The sequence below is a fragment of the Poecilia reticulata genome, chromosome 9, assembly GCF_904066995.2.
Source record: "Poecilia reticulata chromosome 9, P_reticulata-male-v2, whole genome shotgun sequence".
Classification (NCBI taxonomy): Eukaryota; Metazoa; Chordata; class Actinopteri; order Cyprinodontiformes; family Poeciliidae; genus Poecilia; species Poecilia reticulata.
This window is the reverse complement of record NC_088838.1, coordinates 17150483-17174082: the sequence shown is the minus strand read 5'-3', so window position 1 is coordinate 17174082 and position 23600 is coordinate 17150483. Positions and strand designations below refer to the sequence as shown.

At 40.9% G+C, this 23600-nt stretch overlaps 2 protein-coding genes across 2 annotated transcripts; one reads left to right on the top strand and one right to left on the bottom strand.

Moving 5' to 3' along the window:
* Positions 1-8792: 8792 nt before the first annotated feature.
* rgmb (repulsive guidance molecule BMP co-receptor b) lies at positions 8793-19745 on the top strand. Its single transcript, XM_008418805.3, has 3 exons — positions 8793-9345; positions 13468-13997; positions 17141-19745. Exons 1-3 carry the CDS (start codon positions 9228-9230, stop codon positions 17897-17899), a joined length of 1407 nt encoding a protein of 468 aa, XP_008417027.2. The 5' UTR covers positions 8793-9227; the 3' UTR covers positions 17900-19745.
* A 1227-nt stretch (positions 19746-20972) lies between these two features.
* Positions 20973-23514, bottom strand: LOC145552796 (uncharacterized). Its single transcript, XM_081610635.1, has 5 exons — positions 23348-23514; positions 22547-22861; positions 22431-22469; positions 22241-22346; positions 20973-21225 (listed from the first exon to the last, which is right to left on the bottom strand). Coding segments are annotated over exons 1-5 (516 nt in total). The 5' UTR covers positions 23403-23514; the 3' UTR covers positions 20973-21224.
* Positions 23515-23600: the final 86 nt, after the last annotated feature.

The following is a 23600-nucleotide window of genomic DNA, read 5'->3' as shown; positions in this document are numbered from 1 at the left end:
TTTTTTTTTTTTACGGATTCTGTTCAGCACAGATTTGTCCAATTCAGGTTTGAACTCAAGACAAACCTCGGTTGTCTTGAGTTCAATTCAGGTACGAACAAAACGGTTTATACAACATAAATTTGTTGTACAACATAATTAATGAATCTGGGACAACACAAGCTATTATATTGCTCATAAAACTTTGACATTCAGTGGTATTTAGACAAGATAAATTTCTAATTCAAGGCTTGGGATCCTTTGTTTTGCAAAGCACACAACTAAATTCTGAATACATTAATTCTTGAGGAAGCTGTTTGGAGACATGCCACCTGCTGTCTTCACAGTGTGATTCCAAATCCCTCTGTCCCGACTGTGCTACCTGTCAGCAGACAGAGCTCCTTACACCTGCAGCCATCCACGCTAATGTGCGTATGTTTATGTATGTTTGCGTGTGCTCACAGAGGAACTGTGCAGGCATATTTACGGGCAGCGTTTTTGACAAGCCTAATGAATCTCCTGAGAGCAGCTACCTGCCAACTTTCTCATGTTCGTTCTTGTCTTCATTGTTCTCACACTCTGTTCTCGGCTGTGCGTCAACCTAAACCAAGCCGCTCCTCTCAATGCAACACTTCTTCCACCATGTTTGTAACTCCCTTGTGTTTGTGTCCATGTTCGGTGTCCCTCAAAGTTCTGCTGGGTGCTGTTTAGAGTGTAAGAGTTCTCCTCTTTGTTTCCATAATGAATATCGTGTTATCTCAAATTCTGCAGTTGTCTGCTGATTAGGTAACTCGACTCAGTTCAGACTCCAGCTTGCCCCATTACTTGATGAAGTGTCCTTGGGAAAGATTCAGCACTCAAGGTTTCACCGACTCTGCAAATTGCTACAAGACTTTTAAATGAGTGGATGTGGTGTGGACATGTGCTTCGAATATATAAATGCAGTTTTCAGTGATTCACTGGGATCTGGTTCTGTGACTCACATAGCAATTTATAGCTGGCCTCTTTTTACAGGCACATAATTGGTTTTGGGTCTAAGATTCAGCTTTTACAATGCATATGCCTGGTAAAAACTTCTGCATTACATGGCATGATTTGAGTATTGTTCTGGTATGATGTAGCAGGGCATCGGTTAGTGTGGTTTAGTGTTGTGTGCCGTTTTATACTTACGCGTACCGCGGCAGGGTGTTTGGTACCATTGAAGTCTCATGGCACTGTTTGGCTATTTGGTATGCCTTGGTGGCATCGTATGGCTTTGTTGGTATTCAGACTGACTGAATGCCTTCTGCAATTATTTTTACAAGACTATCTTTACTGGATAATACACCAAACTTTTAGTTGCTTTAGCCTAATTTAAAGATATAAGATAGAAATAATTTCTGCTGACTCATGCTGAAGTCCTCAGTGAGGATCTATTAGCAACCTGAAGTGTTGTTTATTAAAAGTACTAGCTACATATTTGATTGATATAACAGCACTGCGACTGCTTTGATAAGTTTACCAATACTTTAAGCAAGTGTGGTCATTTTTGGTGCATAAATGTGGTGATCGTTGACCGGAATTACGCGCTTCTAATTCGACTTAGCTCAGATCATGCTAATCTGTTTTTTTTATGCAGAAACATGAAACAACAGCATATCATCCCAGCAGCTGCGCTGGTGAGATACAGAATCTCCTTGTAGTGAAAAGTCTTTAATTATACTTACCCGTTTTAAATTAGTCATGCCTCAGCTCAGCTTGTCTTTCCAAAATCCATTACCTATGCCTGAGGAGGCCTTGTTAGGTTACAATGGATTGCTAATTACACGGCATTATGATACATCGCAGTAATCAGAGTAATTAGGGAAATAAAAATCTACATGAGGTCTACATGATCGAGGAAGCAGAACAACCACGTCTGAGAAGAACAACGCAGTCAACTGCGAGCTTAAAAAATTCCTGTCAATAGTGAATGTTTCTCCTCCACACACACACACACACACACACACACACCCACAGATGCAGTTTGTGTTTATTTACATGTAGGGTTTCAAAGTTGTGACGGAGTGCACTGAGTGTGAGTAATGAAACGTTTCACACTTATCTGGATTTTGCACTTCAAATGAGATTGACACGGTGCAGGCGTCTAAAACACAACCATTACATCCATAATGACTTTGCAGCTTAGTCCCAACAGAGAGACGACACACGCACACACACGCACTCGCACAAAAATCATCCCAGCCCCCCAAAATTGTCTCTGTATTATGCATTCCACCCATCTGCCTCTCCGTGAGCGCTTTATCCCAAGGGGAAGAGATGGGAGGAGAGCGGGAGGAAAAGAGAGGAAGGCACTCACAGCTGGATTTGGGAAGGATGGGGGGAGATTGGCGTTCAACCCCTCTCTGTGTCTGCTTCCCAATCTGTATGTCTGTCAGGTTTTCAAGTTGAAGGAATGCAAGGAGCTCACCTGTGTTTGTGTTTCCTCTTTGCAGACAGGTACGAGCATATGGCTGTGGAGTATGAGTGATTTATAGTTACCTATAGCTTCTGTGAATATGTGTGTGTGTGCGCGGGCAAAGGTATGTGTTTACTCCCCGAAGAAGGCAGGAGCAGAAGATGTAAGCTAACCATCTGTAGATTGAAAACACCCACAAGGCTTAAGTGTGTACACATGTGTGTGCTTGCTTTAAAAGAAGAACAATAAATGTATTTATTTTTTTAAATAACCAACTTTAATTCGTACGGGTAATTGAGGTGTGTGTACCACTGGATGAGAGTAGAGATTCAAAGAAAGCAGAATCACAATGATGTTCCTGTTTTTAGATGGCCTGAAGTGGTTCACACATAAAAAAAATTGTGTTTTTCACAAGATGATTGTTGATAAAATCACAAGACTTTGGTTCCTTGAAGCTGGCAGTGAGTGACAAAATAAGTTTGAGTACAGAGCGAGCTGGAGGCGAGAAGGGAGAAGTTTTAATAGCACGTCTTTTGTCTCGCAGCTGCCAAACATTCAGCCTGACCCAAACCAAACTGCAACCCCATGATCCTCATCTGCCCTATTACATCCTTCAGCTGTTTCCGTCTTACAGCTCTGTGTGTGCAAATGTGGACGTGAGTGTGTGTGTGAGTGTGTGTTTGCTCAGGGAAAACAAAGGCCTCGTTGTGACTGCGCTGTCAGATGCAGCTGTGTATGCTTCAGATGTTTCTACACAAAGGATGAAGTGAAAGACGAGTGAAGTCTGAGGACTACAAAACAGGACTGATGCAGAGTTTAATAAAATAAATAACTGCGTCCATAAAGTCTTTTAATCTCACTCTGTGGTTGGAGCGCTGCAGCAGCAAATCATCAGTATATTTTCTTTTGTCACAGAGCAAACCCGCCGCATGCTAAAAATGGAAAGTGTCTCTACAGACCAAGGACACTTTCCATGTCAGGTGTTTCTGATTCTGCTGCAACTTAAAGCCACATAATTTGAATTAAATGAGGACTGAAGTGTTAATTATTGGACGCGTGACTAACAGAAGAAATCAAATGCCGAGACACTGCTTCAGCAAGATGAAGAAATTATTTAATTTAAGCTTTTTGAGGACTTTATTAACACTCTTTTCTTTTTACCTTCCAAGTACCGGGTAGGACTCTTTTCAGAACAGATTCAGAAGCATTTTCTCAAACATTTTTCTCTGAACCTATGAGATAATGGCTTCCCTCAAAATCTGAAATTTTTTGTTGCTATTGTACTGAAGCAAAAAAATTAATTCAGTTGCTGAAACTTTGTCATTTGCACACCCAGAATACGCAACTTTAAATCCCAAAGGTGTTGATTACTTTGAGGCCTGTTGACTGTGGGGGAGAGAACCCATTCACATGTTGCATTGTCTGGCAACAATCACCATCATGCTCAAAGTCACATAAAATTGTTTTTCTTTCCCCTCCTGATGCTCATTTTGAACGTCAACAAATTGTTTTCAGCAGGTTTTGGGTGTTAAATACATTGAGGTGTGATTAAACACATATTTGAACAAGTGTACGCAACTAAGTGGCCAACATGTTTTAATGTATATTTCTTAAAAATTGAACAATCAATATCAACCAGGTAGGCAGTGTCTGTTTATGGTTTCTGTGACATAAAGCCGCTTGCTGTATTAAAATCTCATTATTGAGTTGCTGCTTTGATCGGTTGGAGCATTGGACTTTTTTATGTCCTATGGTGTTGAGCACCAGGATGTTGAAAATGGATCCCATTGCCTCACTGTGGATCAGGGTTGTACAAACACACCCCACAGATGTTTGATAGGATTCACATCTGGGAAGTTCGGAGGTCGAGTCCAGGCCCTCGGCTCTTTTTCCATGAGCAAATCTCGATGCGGTTGCACATTGCACTGCAGTGCATTTCAGATGTCTGAAAACATTTTTCAAACCTAAACATGTAAAATCCAGCTGAAGCAGCAACACTGATGCAACATGTATAAATAAAAGGGAAAAAGAAACACTGTAAACGGTGGTGACTTCCACTCTGTCTGATTTTTATTTTTTTTAGTTTTCCCTTTCTGGAGCTCAAATCCAGTGGAGTAAATGTTTGAGAACACAGGATGGCCTGATAAGATCCACTCAGGTAAAACACAAGACAAGCTTGGTTCTGGAGAGCAACAGCTATCAAACAGGCTATTAAAGGATGCTGTTTCCACTCACATTACTACAGGCTTTGATACTTTGATGTTATCTGTTTGATTATCGTCTCACATCAGGAATTTAACCCCACACACCTGCAGTGCCTCCTTTTACCTTTGCCACACATGTGTTACTGCTCAGGTGGTTAGCGGAATACGTGGAGTTGTGTGAAACAGCGGACCTAAGAGCAAAATGTTTTAGTATTTCAGTTATTATTATCGTTTAGAGGCAGTTTCTCAAAAGAGTTGGGGATGACCAACCCCTCCTTCCTATCAACTTATTGATGTAAAATATCAAAACTTGAGTCAATATTGATGCCTTAGGTTGTCCACATTATTCAGACGTTGTTGATGGAAACCTCTTACAACACGAGAAGCTCTTCTCATTAAATCTTCATTTTAAAGGTCTTCCAAAATCCCTGTTTAGATTTTTTCTGAAATTAATTAATTGACTTTTTCTTTTAGCAAATGGTCTTCTGCAAGAAAATTCTGCTTTTGCAATCCACTTTTTTTTCAAACTAATGATGTAATACTGAATGAATCACTCCACCTTGTCCAAACTCAGCCTTTGATGTGTTTGCAACAATTCAAGCTGTTAACATTTGCACACCCACCACACACACACGCACACGCACACACACGCACACACACACACACACACACGCACACGCACACACACACAGACACACACACACACACACGCACACACACACACACGCAGACACACACACACACGCACACCCACACACACACACACATACACACACACACACGTGCGTTGTGGAATTGTGCAAACTGTTGAGCGATGGTCTGTTTGGAGTTGGGGTGGGGTGAAAGGGTGAGGGGATGAATAGAGGTGGAGGTGGAGAAAGGAGGCAGAGGTGTGGAGGTGAAGACAAGCTCAGCGTTCAGAAACAGACTGTCTTTGTGTCCGACGGCAGCAAATCAGCACCTGAGGTGCTGCACAGGGAAGGGGGGTGTTGTTGGCATCCTCTGCTGCCTTGTCTCAGCTGTGAACAACTGATTAGATAAATTAGTACAGAATATCGTATTAATTTTAATGAACAGGGTATCATTTCTTTTCTAGGTGTCTGTCCGTTTAAGCAGATGTGTGATTAGAATCAAATGTCAAATTAGTGCTGATTAATAAAATATGCATGTAATTGAATTAAAGCCTTTGTGTTCATTGTGTTAGTGTGAATGAAATGTTCACCTGTTTTTGTGCTTTTTTTTCCGGCTTTCTTCCAGCTTGCTGACATGCTGGAGAGAGAAGATGTCAATCTGTTGGACCATGGCTTGTTTAATGCAGGCCCCAATATTTGGTTTCCAGGATTTACAGCTGGCTGGCAAATTAAAGTTAAACAGCACTAAGTGTCTCAGCAGGGTGTTGGAGTGGACGACCAGGAAGCTCAGGCTGCTTTTACTCCGCTGGAAAGATGAACACATTTCTTTTATATGACACCCAAGCAGATCATTTATTGCTTTTACATGCTGTTTCTAAAACTAATGGATACTTTATCATATCTGAAAATGTTCATGGGCTTGGTTGAAGGTAAGTACTTTTAAAAGATTACAAAAGGAAGGAAGACTGGTAATGACCTTTGCCACAGGTGAAAAGTGAAATAATGTGGCATTACGCCCAGACAAATTTGGCCTGCCTGCACAGGTGGTTGACACAGATGGAGACTTTTTACTTTTAATTTAGGCAAAATGATTACCAACAAATTACAATGGGAAACGACAGGTATACACATTTTAGAGAAAAAAAAAGACTTATGTGAATTTTTTTCCGTTGTAGTATGTATGGAAAGTGTTTTCAGCAATTTTCAGACTCTATTAAAAGGGGGGAAATTTGAAAATGTGCACAAAAAAATTTATATTAGAGAACAAAAATTGATTTAATGTCAGTGTTGGATCTGCATGTCAGCTACTCGGCAGTCCAAAGACTTTTTTTTTTTAACTCTGTCACTAGTTCTTAGTATAAAAAGTAAATAAAATTAAAAATAAAAATAAGCATTTGGGTTAGGTCTCAAATACAAAGCCTAAAATTTCCAAACTCACTGACATGATAACTTGATGACTTTGGTTGATTTCCAATCAAAATACGGGACTTTGTCGTCAACCCTGAGGTTTAGGAAAAAGGTTTGTTGTTAGATTAATCAAAACAAATGATGGTGTGGATGTAAACAGTGTAATGGAAATTATAATTTTGTGGATAGGAACACATTGCTTACCACTATCTCTTAACATTTTATTTATTCCACTAATTTTCCCAATTTTCTCATTATAATGTTGCAGTTACTAGTTATTTAATTGAAATAATAAAAATAATAACCTGACATATGTTTTATTTAATATCATTCAGACCTTTGATTATTCCAGATTTGTTTGAAAGTACACATGAACACAGATACAATTTCTTTACACACTGACACACACAGCCTTGTTCGCTGGTGAGATCAGAGAGTGCTGCCGCAAACAGGAAGCAAATATAATCTAATAGGAGAGGCTGTTTGAGCTGCATGCAACATCTCCTCTGGCCACACTTACTGTGAAATCTCCATGAGCTTTAAAGTCACTCTGTGTGTGTTTATTTTTTTTACTGACACATGCAGGGGAAAAAAAAGAGTGTCCATGACCAAATCCTTTGCCAGCAGTGATTTGAGTTAACATGCTGGTTGTGAGTCACATCAGAGTGAAACTAGTTGGATTTGGCTCACACAGAAGCTCATAAACTATCAGCTATAGAGAGGCTTTATTTACTGCAGAGACACAAGTTGAGCCAGGACGATAAAAGTGGAAAACAACCCTGAGCACACACTCACACGACACACTGAACCAACACAGATATGGACAATATACGGTGTGTAAAAGATTATCTTGGTCTTCAGAAGTTCAGGGATCCCTTTGATGCCTGACCTACTTTATATCCGTTAGTTGGGTAAGCTTTGGCACAACTTCAAACCTCTGTAACAAAAACAGCATTTCATAACACATCCTAAAACACAGTGTGAAGTTATTCATTTATTCGTTAGAGGTAACAATAGTAAGGTAGAAGCTGTTTTGCATATCTATGCAGGGGTGGCCATGTTGACTCTTTGGTGTCCGCGCCTCAAAGAACTTCTCTCATAGTGTGCATTATGAAGAGGAACATATTTTTTATCTGCAATTTGTTCCAATAGGATTTAATCAACAAACAAAAATATAAAAATATGTTCTTAGTGATGTAAAAGTAAACTAGTGAAGTTATTCGGCTCCACAAATGCATCAAAGCCTCAGGGCACATTATTATTAAAATAGCAATAAATTATATTAAATGAATGTCATCAGAGCTGAACCAAAGCACAGTTAATTAATTATACAGATTGAGAAATGATTTAAGTTTTTACATTTTAACCTTGTGCACCTGGAGGAAAGGACATTATGTTGCAATATTGAAGTAATCTGTCAAGACATCAGCAGGACGTTGAAGATGAGTCTTCATAATGAACAATTACTTCATTATGAGAGTAATTATGAGAGTATACCAAGTTGAATGAAGCTAAAAGAAGAGTGGCCATCTCAAATCCCTGATAAAATCTGATTGCAAAGCAAAAAAGGTGCTTAGAAGCAAACTCGATCAGTTCTGTTATGAGGAATGAGGCCAAGCTCCTTCAAACTGTTATGAGAGATTTTTGGAGATGCTGTTTTGATTTTCCAGTAGGACTTGACACCTGCTCTCTTTGCCAAACTGCCCATGTGCTTGACTGGCCAACAAACTCACCTGACCTATAAACCCCAGAGGGAATATGGAGAAGAAGAGGAACAGATACTGTACAAAAGACAATTTTTTTAGTAGGTTGACGTATTCTCTTGTTCTGTTATATGAATATGAACAGAAATGCTCCTGAAATAAGTCACTGGGTGCCACTGAGTTTCAATATTCCAGTTGAAGAAATTAACTGTTCAATTCCAAAATTATTGTTGCGTTCAATAATGAAATTATCGCTTGTCACTGTGCTGCTACTGTCATTGCCGAGTCTTCTCTGCTAAAGTTGTATCCTCTTGTCTCATGGTAGGCGGGTTTTCCGCCAGCAGGGTTTGGTTGATTCGGTATTGATTTGTTGGAGAGCCAGAGGGGGAGGGGGGCGAGGAGGACGAGGAGGAGGAAGAGGAGGAGGAGAAAGTGAAAGGGGAGTGGAGAGGAGAGAGTGGAGGAGAAATCCCTGTTTGGTGAGGGGAGGGAGAGATGTGATTGTTGGGTGTCGGAGAGGAGGGGAGAGCGATCATAATCAGAGGAAAAAGTCGGACCGCCAGCGAGCGCTCCTAAAACACGTGGAAGCTGGCAGAAAAGTAAAAGTGTCGTCGGAGGAAAGTGACTTCGCACTTTGTTTTCTGTTTTTTCCTCCTTCAGCCTTCTCCTCCTCTTCCTCCTCCTCCGCCCTGCATTCCGCGGAGCAGCTGTGCTTTAATGCCCCTACGCACCCGAGCAGGAGAGGACGGAGAAAAGAGTGAGGAAGAAGAAGAGACAGAAGAGGAGGTGAAGAGGCCTGGACACCACCCGTCCCCGCTCCCTGGGACCCTGTCCACTCTCCCCTCCTGGCCCTGCATGGACGGGGATGGGGAGAGCCGGATGCTGTTACCGCGGGGCTGAGCGCCTCGCGTCCCCGTCTGCGGTGCGCCGCTTCCGGCCGCTGCTGCTGCTGATCATCGGTCTCTGCTGCGGGGCTCACATAGGTAAGTAACCCTCTCAAATCTTTAGGTCAAACCCGCGCCGAATCTGTCATTTTACACTTTACTTGTGCACTTCGCCGTATTTTTAGGCAACTTTACATCATAGAACTTTATTTCAGTTCGTGCTTTATTAAGACTTCCAATAATTGATGTTTTATTCAGCGTTTGTAAGGGTTTTGCGTCGGGGCCCAGCACAACTGCTGCCTGACAAAGGCTCTCTCCAAAGCGGCAGTGCAGCAGTCTGAGCCCGGATCGAGTTTCTCCTCCTCTCTCCTGGGCCGTCATTCTCCTGTCTGCCCCTTAATGGCTCATGGAGGAGGGGAAGAGAAGGGGGAAACAGGGCTGCTACCTCTACTGCTGCCCATACATAACAGATGTATTGAAATCCAAGTTAACACTCAGTCTGCAGCGCTGCTGGACATTAAACAAAGACACCACAAAGTGGTATTTAATTCTAACTGGATCATCTAGGTTGGAGAAGAAAGCATTAAAAGTAATCAAAGATTAATTTAGTTTCTCGTTGTTATATTTAAAGTTAATCTTTTATTGTGGAAACTGTTTAATTTGCACATATTTGAGCTGAGAATCAAATGTTCACCACAACTTTGCCTTTTGCCCAAGCATTTTGATGTCTTTTTCTGTTTTGGCTATTTTTATTTATTTTTTTGGCCAATCACACCTCCTGGGTATAGTTTAACGCTGCTCGGCAGCGGGACAATCCCCCACTCTCTTTCTGCACACACACTAGGCCCTGTGGAGCACACAGAGCCCAGCTTGCTTGAAAACCCTCTCGGCACCTCCTGCCACACATGCCTCACCAGGAAAGAATGTGTATTATTTGGTTTAGTGAGACAAACAGAGCGGCTTATTTGCTGAAAGGTGTGAATAATGTTTTGTTTGTGTTATTTTTGTTGAGACATGTCATCGGCTGACAGCTGCACGAGTGTTTGCACAGGAAAGCAATGAACGTCTGGATTAGCAGGGGCTTTTGTTGGCGGAGTTTCGGTGAGTGCGTGCTGGTAGAGAACGTGAGAGAGCGCTCACAACAAGGTGATCAATAAGCACTTCACAAGCCGTTCCTTCGGCCGGCAGAGAATCCCAGAAGATCGGTTTTTTATCTCATCTCTGCAGCTCAGGAAATGTTAAGAGACAAAGAACAGATAAATAAATTTGAGTCTGGGTCTCCTGACCTCTGTCTGATGGTGGAGAAGCTGCCTCGGGATGCAGGGAGCTGGTGACCTGAAGCTGGACCAAGTGCAATAATGGAAGAAGTAAAGAAGAAAATTGAAAATAATAGAAATATAGAAGGTTCTGACTCCTATTGTGCCTTTATTAGAAACTGTGTTGCAGGGGGATAATACACACAAGCCTCTGAACACATGAGATCCTTCCACAGAGGTTTCTTTATTCTCCTCTTAATAACATTTTTAAGCCTTTTCAGTATTCACCACCTTTCCTGGCTTTAGCGTAAGTTCCTTATTTATATGCATAGATTGGCTTTTCTTTTGAAAGAACAGCTATGAATACCTAATAAGATTACGAGAATCCCCCGAGAACAAAGATAAGATAATTCTCTTTAATAAGTAACCGTAGATAGTCGGAACATATTTAATTATCACATGAAAATCTCCTTATGGAAACCCAGAATCCATCCAATGACGGCGCTTCAGTGACTCGTTTGGAGCTGCTTCAAACTTTTCTTCAGAGGCTTCTTGTCTGTATTAATCTTTGCAGGTCAATTGAGTTAATTCAATAAACAATAAAAGATGATATTCCCTTCTGTTTGAATATAATAATGTAAAATTGTGGTTCCAGAGTAAAGTGGGAACTGTCTTTTATCAAGATGTAATGGAAAGGTGGTTGGGGTTGATTAGTCAGGCTTACCACACCTGACTTTAAATGGCTTTGTTTTTATTAAACCTGGACAGGGGTCGTCTTCAAGGCTAAAAACTACACAAAAGATGTCTAAAGGCAGAAGTTTGAGCTGCAGAACAAACAGCCTTCTTTGCAAGAAAAATCCCTTTAGCTTTTATTTATCATAGCTCCCAAACCTTAAACCATCTGAACTCCGTCCCCTCAGACCCCTTGCAGCGACGTTCGGGTGCTGCAGGTCCGATAGGAGGAGGAAGAAGGTAGGCCTTTGGACAGACACAATGCAGCCTCAGTGCAGCTCAGACGGTCTGTGCAGCCTGTGCGTGTACGTGCGGGCACATCTCAGAGGTTGGTGTCAGTATTTAACAGGCAGGGGAGAGATTCTGAAGCATGCTGCGAGAAGGGGGGCTCTACATCTGTACCCTGATTTTAAATCGCTTTAACTCGGAGCAGCACTGCCCTCACATGGTGGGACACAAGTGCTTCACACGTCTTTGCTACTTATTAGGAATAATCTCTGTGTGAAACTGATGTAGGGTGCCTATTTTTGCCTGTTTTTTCTTCCTTTGCTCAGATATCAGAGTCGTACCACCATTTTTTTTTTCTGCTTGTGTTTGTGTGCAGCCGGCCCCCCTCTCTCGCCTCCCTCTCCCTCTCCTTCTTCCCGGGCTAATCTAATAGGAGCACGCCGTGACTGATGCATTAGGTCTGGTCTCTAATCTCTCTCTGGCTCTAACTCTCTCTGTACATCTGATGATCAGCGATACAAAAGGCTGTTTTGACCCCCCTTCCACTCGGAAATGTGGACGCAGATATAAAATCATGGACAATTTCAGACCAAGAAATCAGTTCCCGATGGTGTGATGGTGAATTTTTGATCATGTGTTTATTCTTTTTAAAGTGAGGGTTACAAACGCACAACTTATCAAAGTTTCCATAAATCATGACAATACGCTGCATTCATTCCCCTTGAACTTTTTTGCAATTTGTCACGTTATGGCTGCAATCTTGAGTGTTTTATTGGAATATTTATGTGGCTGGCCAGCACAAATTAGTACCTAATTGTAAAGGAGGAGGGAAATGATGCAGCAATTAAACATGGTGTATCTGCACATGTACTATGAAAATGGCCACATATTTTTCAGATTTCTGTTGAAAAGTTGTGCGAAATATATATGACTAACGGACGATTGGGCTCAAATAAATTCCTTTCAAGACCTAGAAGAATAATTCTGAAGCAGTCTGAATTAGACTTAGGTTTAGGCTTTGACTATGCCATTCTAACCCAGTTTGTACCGGTGTAAGGTGAACTCGATGGTATGCTTCCCAGATTAGTTAGTTCAAGTTCCCATCAACTTGCTGAATGTCTCCCCGCAGCATAATCCTCCCTCCTCCATCCTTCAAGATGGTGATGATGGGTTCAACGTGATGTTCAGTGTTGGACCCGAGGTCAATAAACTACATTTCTGTCTCCTCTGATAAGAGCACATTTGTTGTGTGTTCTCTCGTAGCCTAGCGCAAAGTTCAAAACTGGCTTTTTATTGCTTTCTTTCAACGTCTTTCATTTTCAAACTCCTATTTATGAAGTTCATAACTAGTAGTTGTTCCCACCTGAGCTGCAGATCTCTGCAGCTCTTCCAGAGTTGCCATGGGTTTCTTAGCTGCATGGTATCCTGTCAGATTTCTATTTGTAAATAGTTTACAGAAATCATGTTTCTTTCTTTTCCCCACTCACAAGCGAACACTTCTTTTTGTTGTTCTATCATATTTACATTACAATTTATGGTTAGTGTGATAAAATGTGAAAAAGTTCTGGGGTTAGGAATATTTTTGCAAAGCTCTGTACGTGCAGCATACCGGCTCTTTCCTGCTCCATCTCTCTGTGAAACTCTGTTTTAAACGCTTCTTGGCTCTCCAGGCAGTATTATCTCACTACTGGAATGAAGTTGCTTCATCGTTCCTGTCTGGGCGCTCTTTGGTTTATTACACTTCAGGTTTATTGCACTCACAAAGCGGCAGTACTGATTGATCAAGACTTTTAATTGGCTGCTGGTTCTTTTTCTTCTTTTATTGGGTTGGACTGTAACACAGTAGAGCATTGGGAAGTCTAAGATCAAAGACTCACACCAACCTTCATAAAAGACCGGGTTTAGATCTAAGTGATCAGACATTTATGGCTGGCTTGCTAATGCAAACATATTCATTTTGTCTTTTAAAAGGGGACCTCTGACTCTCTTTGTTTGTCCCGTTCAGGTCACTGTCAGGTGGCTACCACCCAGTGTCGGATCCAGAAGTGCACCACCGACTTTGTGTCCCTGACCTCCCACCTGACGCCCGCTGTGGATGGCTTTGACACCGAGTTCTGCAAGGCTCTGCGCGCATACTCAGCCTGCACCCAGAGGACAGCCAAGGCCTGCCGGGGAAACCTGGTTTTCCACTCGGCCCTCCTGGGCATCTCAGACCTCATGAGCCAGAGGAGCTGTTCCACAGATGGTCCAACTCCCTCCGTGCACCCCGAGATCCCCCATGAGCCCTGCAACTATCACAGCCGCACCCAGCACACCCACACACACTCCCACTCTCATGGCCATGGTCACAGCCGCTCTTGGCCCGGCTACTTGTTCTGTGGGCTGTTTGGAGACCCGCATCTGAGGACATTTAAGGACAGCTTCCAGACCTGTAAGGTGGAGGGTGCGTGGCCTCTTATCGATAATGACTATCTGTCGGTGCAGGTCACTAATGTTCCTGTGGTTCCTGGCTCCAGTGCAACTGCAACCAACAAGGTGAGAAACTTTGAAAATCCGACTATCTTGTGAGTTTTTCTTCAGATTTTTTTGTTCCTTTGACCATTAAATTTTAGAGAGTTGTGATTTCTCCAGCAAATTTTTGTTCCAGCTTTCCTGCCATTTGCATTAATTATTTATATCAGGAGCAGACTCAGTGTCACACTGTTGGAAAGAACAGTTTTGTAAAAGAGTGCTAACAAATATTTGACAACAACGACAAAGTGATCACAGGGTTAGCATTTTAAACTGTGTTTAGCATCTTCTGCTAGCACTGCGACATTCGCTGAGACTTCAGGAAGGGTTCCAACTTTTCCAAGTGTCCTATAAACAGACAGTTGTTGAAATAATCATAAAAAAAGATAAACAGAGCAACTTTTCATAACACAATCTACTGATATTCTTGTTCCTTCTTTGGCTCTTTAGCAACCTAAATGAGCCTCAACTTCCTTTAAATTAGCATCTTACATCTTTGTGCTTTGTTTGACGTAGTATTGAAAATGGGTAAATTTGAATGTTCTCCCCTCAGTAGCAGTGCCCACACTGAAGAGTGTTAAGTATATAATACAGTCCATTAGAAAAAGATTGGATTTTTTATTTCTATACCCAACTCTACACATCTGTAATATCCTGGTATTTAGAGAAAAAAATACTAAGAAAGTGAGGCAGACATCGTTTTTTTTTCTCTGTGTTTATTTTTTTTATTTCTCACGTTTCTGTGCCACCCAAAAAGAAATCTTATCAGTGGGAAACCAGAAAACACCCTTGCTCTACTTAGCTCTCTTCCAGACTCCCTTTGTGTGTCTCTGGCTTCCATAGGCACACAGGTGCAAAGCAAGCGGCCTCGATCTTGTGACCGCCTCTTGTGACTGCAGCAGTGCAGCAAACCTAACTTGGTTAACGGCTACATATAGCCTGACCGCTAATTTGGCGGAATGAGATGCGTGAAAGGAGCCACTGTTTACTTACAAGTGCATTTGGAAGCATTTGTGTGTCTATGTAAGGAAATATGGACTCTATAAGTTCACAAGTAGCACTCCTTGCAGTCAGCTTAAAGCTCTGTGTGTGTTAAAAGGTCCCTGTGCAACAGCAAAGATGCACGTACGCACGTCTGTGCACAGCACTGCACGGAGGACGAGCTGCACAAGGTGATCTTTGTGGTGTTAAAGAAGCAATGTTGATGTTTCCCCCGATGATTTGCCCTCTCTAGCTTAGTGGATAGCTTTAATTATTAAAGCACATGCACACACACTTACTCACCAGCAGCGTGGCATACACTCGCGCATGCAGGGAGAGCAAAAAGCAGGTTTTCTACACTTCGCAGCTAAAGGTTTGACCTTGTGTCAGAGGTGGGGCGAGTTATTAGTCACGACTATTAGACTCGAACACACACACAAACACACACTTTCATATACACCCACATTAACAGCCCTCCAGGCTTAATGGGCTGCCAGGCCTCATTCCTCACGGCTGTCATGTGAACAAAGCAGCCATTCACCGGAACTGTGATGCCGGAGCTAACCGTAATGCTCACACACCACACCCTGTATCCACCGCTGTGTCTGCACGCCCCTAGAGCATGTGTGTGTGTGTGTGCGTGTGCGTGTGTGTGTGTGTGTGTGTGTGTGTGTGTGCGTGTGCGTGTGCGTGCGGGGGTGTGTGTGAGAGTGTGTTCATGTGTCAGCATGTTTTCATAGCTGTGTCAAATTACAACTTGTTAGAAAGTCATCAAGTCCTTCCTGAAATATTGTGAGATGATTGTAGCTCACTGTCTATGGATTCGTTTTTCCTCTTTTGAGTGATGAATGCCAAAACGAACCCAATATGTAGAATTTTTTTAGGTTTTGATTTGCTTAGTTCAAAAATATTTTCAACTAATTTTATTCTGGAAAAATCTAATTAACAACAGACACAGACAAAAAAAATAAAAGAAAGAGTTAGCAAATATGCACCAAATAAATCCTTGGCAATAATTACACCCACGAATTCTTTGACCTGATTCATGTTTATATTAAAGAGAAAATTTAAGACTTTTCTTTCGATTGATGTCAATCACTGCCAAGCTGGACGAGCTCAGGGTCAGTTTGACCTTTGACCGTTTTGTACCTATGCTCTGCTATTTTATTTGTCTCTGTAAACCACTACTAATTTTTCATTTTAGTTACCGGTACATATTTTCAGGAATTACACAGTTAAATTGCGACTAAAATGCTCAGTCTTAACACTCTAATCCTATTCATCTTGACGGATTATGACCCCAGATCAAACCAAACTCTAAACGATCTACTGCTGATTGATATTATTTACTTGTGGCAAACATCCACGTTTTCTAGTTGAAGCCTTAGAATAAGTTACAGAAAATCGGTAAAGCTGGTACAATATGCTGTACCTGTTGGATTCAATTAACTTGGTTGGTAAAAAAATACCAAAAAAAAACGTGTCCAAAAACGGAAACAGTTGAAATGACCTCTAGATGGCATTTATCGTATTGTATCGTAGCATATTGTAACGCATTGTATTGTGTCGTATCGCTATCATTTATCATTGATTGTGAATTTCTTTTTACCATGATAAGAATTAAAGTTTATTGTTGTCATGACAAATTTCAAATAAGGATGGTAAATGGAATAAATGAAAAACTGAGAGTACGATTGGAAATGTTATTTTTGCCATTTCCTCCACAATTAGTTTCATGTATCAATACATTCAAAATTATGGATAAATGCAGTTACTGTGTAGAGTTCACTCATATAAATCATACTTTTTACAGCAAGTGGCATTCTGGGGAAGCCTATTTCAAACGCGAATGTTTTTCAAAAACAACATTAGTGTTTGTGCTGCTATTAATGCCGTGCCATGCAGTCACAGCTATACATTTATAAGTAATAAGTAAATAATATTTTTTTTAAATCTTTATCACTATCGGAATAGTACCACAAAATATCGTGATAATATTCTAAATCCATATTGCCCACCTGCTCCCAACCACTGCTGTTGCAGAGCAGGTGGCCAAACCAGATAACTCAGATTAGTAATCAGTCACATCATAGAATAATTTGACAGGAATGACTCCTTCTCAAATTTGTCACTCTGATTCTGAATCTTGACAATGCAAACTGTCTCCCTCCTGTTTCTCACTGTAGATCACCATCATCTTCAAGCCTTATGAGGGCTGCACAGACCAGCGGGTCTACCAGGCCGTCACAGACAGCCTACCTGCTGCCTTCGATGATGGAACGGTGAGCAGCGGAGACCCTATCCACACCTCCTTCGGGGCTGACGGCGTGGCCGGGAAGGTGCGGGCTCTGTGGATCTCTGAACGCAGCCCCGGGCGCCACGTGGAGCTGCATGCCGGCTACATCGGCGTGACTGTAATCATTCGCCAGCTGGGGCGCTACCTGACGCTGGCCGTGCGGATCCCAGAGGAGATGGCTCAGGCCTACGATGACACACAGGACCTGCAGCTCTGCCTGAACGGCTGCCCCAGCAGCGAGCGCATCGACCAGGCGGGACACTTGCCTTTGCCGCTTTCTCCACCTGCGCTCGGCCTGCAGCAACAGCAGCTGCGCCGGCCCAGCTACGCCTCACAGACGCAAGCATACCCCCACGGTGCCACACACGTTTTTGCCATGGACGGGGCAAAGGAGCGCTGCAGCGAGCAGCTGGAAGTCCTGGACATCTACTTCCACTCTTGTGTGTTTGATCTCCTGACTACTGGAGACGCTAACTTCACATTAGCTGCACACAGTGCCCAGAAGGACATGGAGAGCCTTCATCCACACCGGGACAGATGGAGAATATACCCCCGTGGCTCTGCAGCCTCTTACTTCCACTCAGACTCTCATCTTATCAAAAAGCTCGCTCTGCTCCTGCTGTGTGCTCTGAGCATTGTATTCGTGTGAAAATGGCGGTCCCTGTGAGCCTGAATGCATGTAGGCCCGAGTATGTGCACTACAAAAGGAGCTTAGAGAGGATTTGGTTAGCTGAGCACTGATACTGAGCACTGACGCAGAAAAAAGCAGCACGGGGAAGCCTGGCAGTACTACCTGCATTTCACCTGGCAGAGTCCGAATCATCGAATGCAACTGACAATGAGAAAAAATGTTTCAGTGTGGGTGAATCATCTGTAAATAGTTAATTTTTCTTCCTTAAGTGCACAATGTGATCGTGTGTAGATTGTTTTGTTTATGTAATTTTATGTGACTTTTTTTTTTTTTTAATACCTCAGTCAGAGGAAGTTTGTTTTTAACAAAAGCACTTTATTTTAACATTTTTTACACAATGCCAGTCAGTGTTTGTTTTCTTTTTCACCAAAAAACCAATAACTATTCAAGTATTGGTTGCTCCTTTTTTTGTTCGAGTTTTTTATTTTTATTTTTGGCTCCTCTCAGAATGAATTGAATTCAAGGAGCTGCCATTGATGCTAAAATGAACCATTCTTCCAGCAGCTGATCTGGGTCAGTCAGCATCTCATCTAAAGTCATTTAATGTGAGCTTTTCTGTTGAATGTATTAGATCTGTTGTTGCAGCAAATACCATCAGTACTACTTGTTTGCTATTTGATCCCAGCTGTGTGTGTGTGTATGTTTGCGAGTTTTGGATGTTTTTTTTTAACAGCTGATGAATGTTTGCTTTATTTTATGTGACTCACATTAGAGTTGTTTCAGCCTCTTTGCCAACATGTAATGATTTTAGTGTTTTGTTTAACAGCACTGCATAAAACAGCTTGTACTTTCCTGTAAGTAAGAACTTACCTTTCAGAACTTTTTTGGAACTTGCCAAGCACTTTCCCCAAAACTTTCCAAGAACTCAAAGTGTACTTTCTGGAACTTATTAGGTACCTTCCTTCAACTTTCTTTTAGGATTCCAAGGATTTACCTGATACTTTCCTGCAATATTCTTGAAATTTACTGATTACTTTCCAAGAATTTACAGAATATGTCCTCTTGCGAGTTTTTTTTCTGAAACGTACTTTCACAACGTAGCTACATTATGAGGAGACTTCTTGGTAAGCTCCGCAAAACATCCAGAGTAAGTTTCAGAGAGCAAGCTCTGTGATCCTCGGGGTAGATTCCTGGAAGGGAACCAGTAAGATTATTAAAAGTTCCAGTAAAGGTCCTATCATGTACCAGAGACTGACATCTCACAGGAAAGTACAGACTGCATTATGCTGCGCTACCCGTTATTTGTTTTGATTTTTACCAAAGACAAATGGCATGTCAAATGTACACATGAATCATGACTCCCCACCAAACCAGCACCTTCATCCCCTCTCTTTCTAAAACTTGATACTGTAAACCAGTTTATCTTGCAGCAAGATGCTCCATATTGGGATAAAAGTAAAAATACTGGAGGTATTTCAAGGATCTTCAGATCATGAAATGTGTCTGTGTAAGCACTGTGATGTGGGAATCAATGCCTTGTAGAATTTGTTCTGCTCCTTCAAAAATGTAACATTCTGTATATTTATTCCCAGTTTGTTCAATCAGCTTTAGTTTTAGCCATTGTGTGAACTCCTTTCTTTATGTGAGTGTCGGTTTGGTGAAGAGTGACTGGTCAGTGTTGAAATACCTTAACTTATTTATGAACGTAGTGTCCTGTAGAGGATGTTAAGCTCCATATTCTTGATGTTGGATAATTATTTAAATAAAATGTCACACGTGATTGTGCTGCCACCTAGTGGTACTCCCTTGCTACGTCAGTGTGTTTCTAAGAGCGCTCAAAAAACTAAAAGAAAGGAAGAAACGATGTGTGTGCTGGTCTTTCATTTAAACATGATAAAGTCAAAGCAGGCATGCATTATTTAATATTTATAAACGTGAACTATAAAATCGGGATAAGCCTGCTGAACTGGTTGTTAACCCTTTCATGCATAATCGTCTCTACAGTGGACCGCTATCTAAAAGCCATTTTCTTGTGCTTCTTGTGGGTTTTTTTATGTTATAAATGCACACAGACCGCTGAAGTGGACACTAATGCATCATAAAATACAATATGAACTACTGGCCATCAGCTGCAAATGCAAGAAATGATTGTTGTTAAATCCAATATGGCCGACAGACAAAACAGTTTGCAGACCGACCCGGTCCCTCCTTCTACAGTACACGACTCTTGCAGGTAAAAAAAAATTGTGACATCAAATAACCCCTAAAGAACAATACTACTGATGTATTTTTCAAATAACAACTTTGTATTTGGAGAAAATTGTAATTGATCACCTAAAAAAAATAAAAAGATTTTTTTTTTTTTTACAAATTTTTTTTCTTATCTTTTTTATGCTTTAAGAAAAATGGGGGGGGAAAAATCCTGACACAAGGATCATAATTCATGCATGAAAGGGTTAATATCATAATAAACAAAACCTCTGCAGTCCATCAGGTAAATGTGACAAATTTAGATTTAATGGCCAGTTTCTTCTGCAGTCCTGGAAGGGAAATGATCTAAAACACATTTTAAACATTAAATCACTGTTCATTAAACTGCAGGATATTGAATTAAACGGAATTACACAAAACTTAATAACAAAGAAACACATACTAGACGAAGTCCAAAGTGATTTTCTTGAGTGGGATGTTAAGATTTCTACACTCTAAACATATTGCCAGTGCTACAATAGCCAAAACATAATCATGTTTTAGGAAAAATGCACAAACACAAGACTACACCAAACACTTCAGACATATGTTTCCTGGTGTAATTTTTCCAAAATATAAAAATACATTGAATCTTTTGTTATTAAAGCATCGGAAAGTTAAACAGAAATTCCATTCATTTCTATTTGTTAATTTTTAAGTTTTTTTCATATCTTGTGACTTATTAAAACTAGACTCAGGAGCTCCACACACATCTTGAAAAAGCACACAAAAAATGCAGACATTGATCCACCTGTGTGAGGTTATGTTTCGATCAGATACCATCAGACTTGGCCTCACAAACAGGCTCTCATTTCAACTGCCACAGACAGAAACACCTGGGAAAAAAAAAAAAAAAAAGGCGCCACTTCCAGTTCAAAGCAGTAAACTCCTGAGGATTACTTGTTTTGTTCCTGTAGCTTTCCCCAAAACTCCCGGTAAACCGTCTTCGTGAAGTCAACCATAAAGCGATGGAGCGCTCCTTTCTTCTTGAGGCGTAAGAAATCATCTCAGAATTGACAAAAGAAGAAGCTTCATTTGCTCTGGTTTCTTTTCAGCGTCACGTTCTGTATCCAAAGCTCTTCTTTTCCAAACATCTAAAAAAAAAAAAGGAAACATTTTTGTTGAGATTTTTTTTCTTCATCCTGAAATATATAATTTATCAGGAACAGCTGGATTAATATGGAGACTTAGTGGTTTCTCTCTTCTCTTCATAAATAAACATACTGGGTTTCGTTTGCATTTTGAAAATTGGTAAAATTAAACTATTTATAAATTGTAAAATAGTGAATATAGCCACTAACTCAATAAAAGTGCTGCTGTTTTACAATTTTTTTCTGAAAGAAATAAAATGCAAAAGCTTTAACACCTATTATGTTTAAAATAGCAAAAGAATTCAATCTTAATCCAAATCTTCGTTGGGATTACCTTGTAAACTGAAACTGAATCAATAAATTCCATAAAGGTCCAAACACATAAAACTTCTTTTCTGAAAAAGGTTTTTAAAAAAATGTTCCCAAGGTCTTTCACGTCATACCTTTGACACCTACAGTAGCCTTTTAGAGGCAACAAATCACTAAATTTGCCAGTAAATAATCACTTTGGTCTCAGGTGGGTTACTGTATAAAAACAATGACGTTTGGCTACAGTTGAATTAAACCATTGAAACTTTACATAAAGGGGCAAAACAAATTAAGATCATAATTCAGATGCTTTATTTTAATTCTCTTCAAAACTCACCAGACCAAATGGAGCCCTGAAGTGGAGATACTCAATTGTTAAAATGGCTAAATGTTCATAAATGAAGCCTATACTTTAGGATCTGCTATCTTGAATCCCCATTGCTTTCATCAAAACTACCTGCCAGTGGCCCAGCTGCAGGAGTTGGGCATATTTGAATTTCACAGCATAAAAAAAAGAATAAATACATGGATGAATGGATGCTGGGACCTTCTTGCATATAAAAGAATGCATTCCTCACTTTTAGATTACAAAAACAGTCCAACTAAGGAGTTTGGCCTTTATTGAATTCACTGATTAAATTTTCCACTCTTTTCCATTAAATGTGATGTACTTCTTATGAAGACTAATGTTACAGTGACTCACTCTTACCACTTAACAACAAGATAAATAGTCATTAGTGCATCAAAGACTATTATCTTCATCAGAAGGAGCCGCATATACAGCACAACCACAGCGTTCGTCCTCACAGCAACATCTGGAGACCAAACCAGACGTAAACATGTTGAATCTGCTCAGCACACCAGCAAATTATCAGTGAGACCCTTTCACAATGTTTTACCTTCTATCTCTTCATCACTGTCGCACGTTTCATCTTCACCTATAGGAACAGAAGATTTGGAAACTAACTCAAAGTGTTGTTGCACCAAGTTTATGACTAAATTAACTCAGAGTTACCTGTTGAGGCGATGCGGTGTCTTTTTTTGGCTTTTGAGTGTTTCTTGCGGCGCACAGAGCAGCTGTAGGACGGCCAGTTGCTGGTGACAACCGTGATCGTCGCCACGGCGCTGTGGCCGCGATGCTTCCTGGTTACTGCGCCGTTGTATGGAGTGACGTTGGTGTACTCCTCATCAGAGGCTGACCTCCAGCTGATCTCCAGGTGACCTCTCCTGAAGTCACTCACCACACAGACCAGCAGAGTCAGGCCGAGCCTCTCCCCTGAGAGATGGACTGGAGGGGCTAGCGAAGCCAGCACAGTGCCCTCCACCCCCCCTGAAGCAGGAAAAGGTCGTAAAGGTCAAAAAAAGTAAACTAAGACAAAACAAGAAAGATAAAGGTTTTGCAAGAATGAGTGGCACACGCTCAAAGAAAATGTCCCTTAATTGCAAAGATGAATAAATGAATGAATTAATCGTTTTTGTAGAGCAAAAAACCAAGGATTAAAAATAGGCAATGACAAAAAAAATAAGGAACTAAATAAACTCTAAGCATCTTAAAATCGATTCCAAAAATGAACAATTAGCCAAAGCAGACTTGAAAATTTGGACAATGTGATACAGCTACACTTAGGCATCAAACATTATTTCTAAAAATAAGATGCACAAAACAACAAAACACAGTTTTGAATTTGCTAAATAACGCTGGTAATAATGTATCATAAAGTGTGAACACTGTAATAAGCAGCAGAATATTTCTGCAAAAACACGTTGTATATTTTTTTTTGTTCACTTACATATAGAGGATAGTTAAAGGTCTCACCTGTCCATAAATAAATGATATGAAGATAAATGAGTCCTCTGGGTGGCTCAGTCATTTCTAACCTACAGTCAATCCTACTTTTATGAGCCCTAGTCAGTGCTTTCTGTATGTGTGAGTTTCTGCGTGTTTGTGTGCCTTGTGTGCGGGTGCATTAAAAGAGGGCTTTGCCAGGAGCGTTGCATTGTGGGGGATTGGCATGTCTCATTGTTGTGACCTTACACTAACAATGGAAACTCCATGCACCATCCCAACA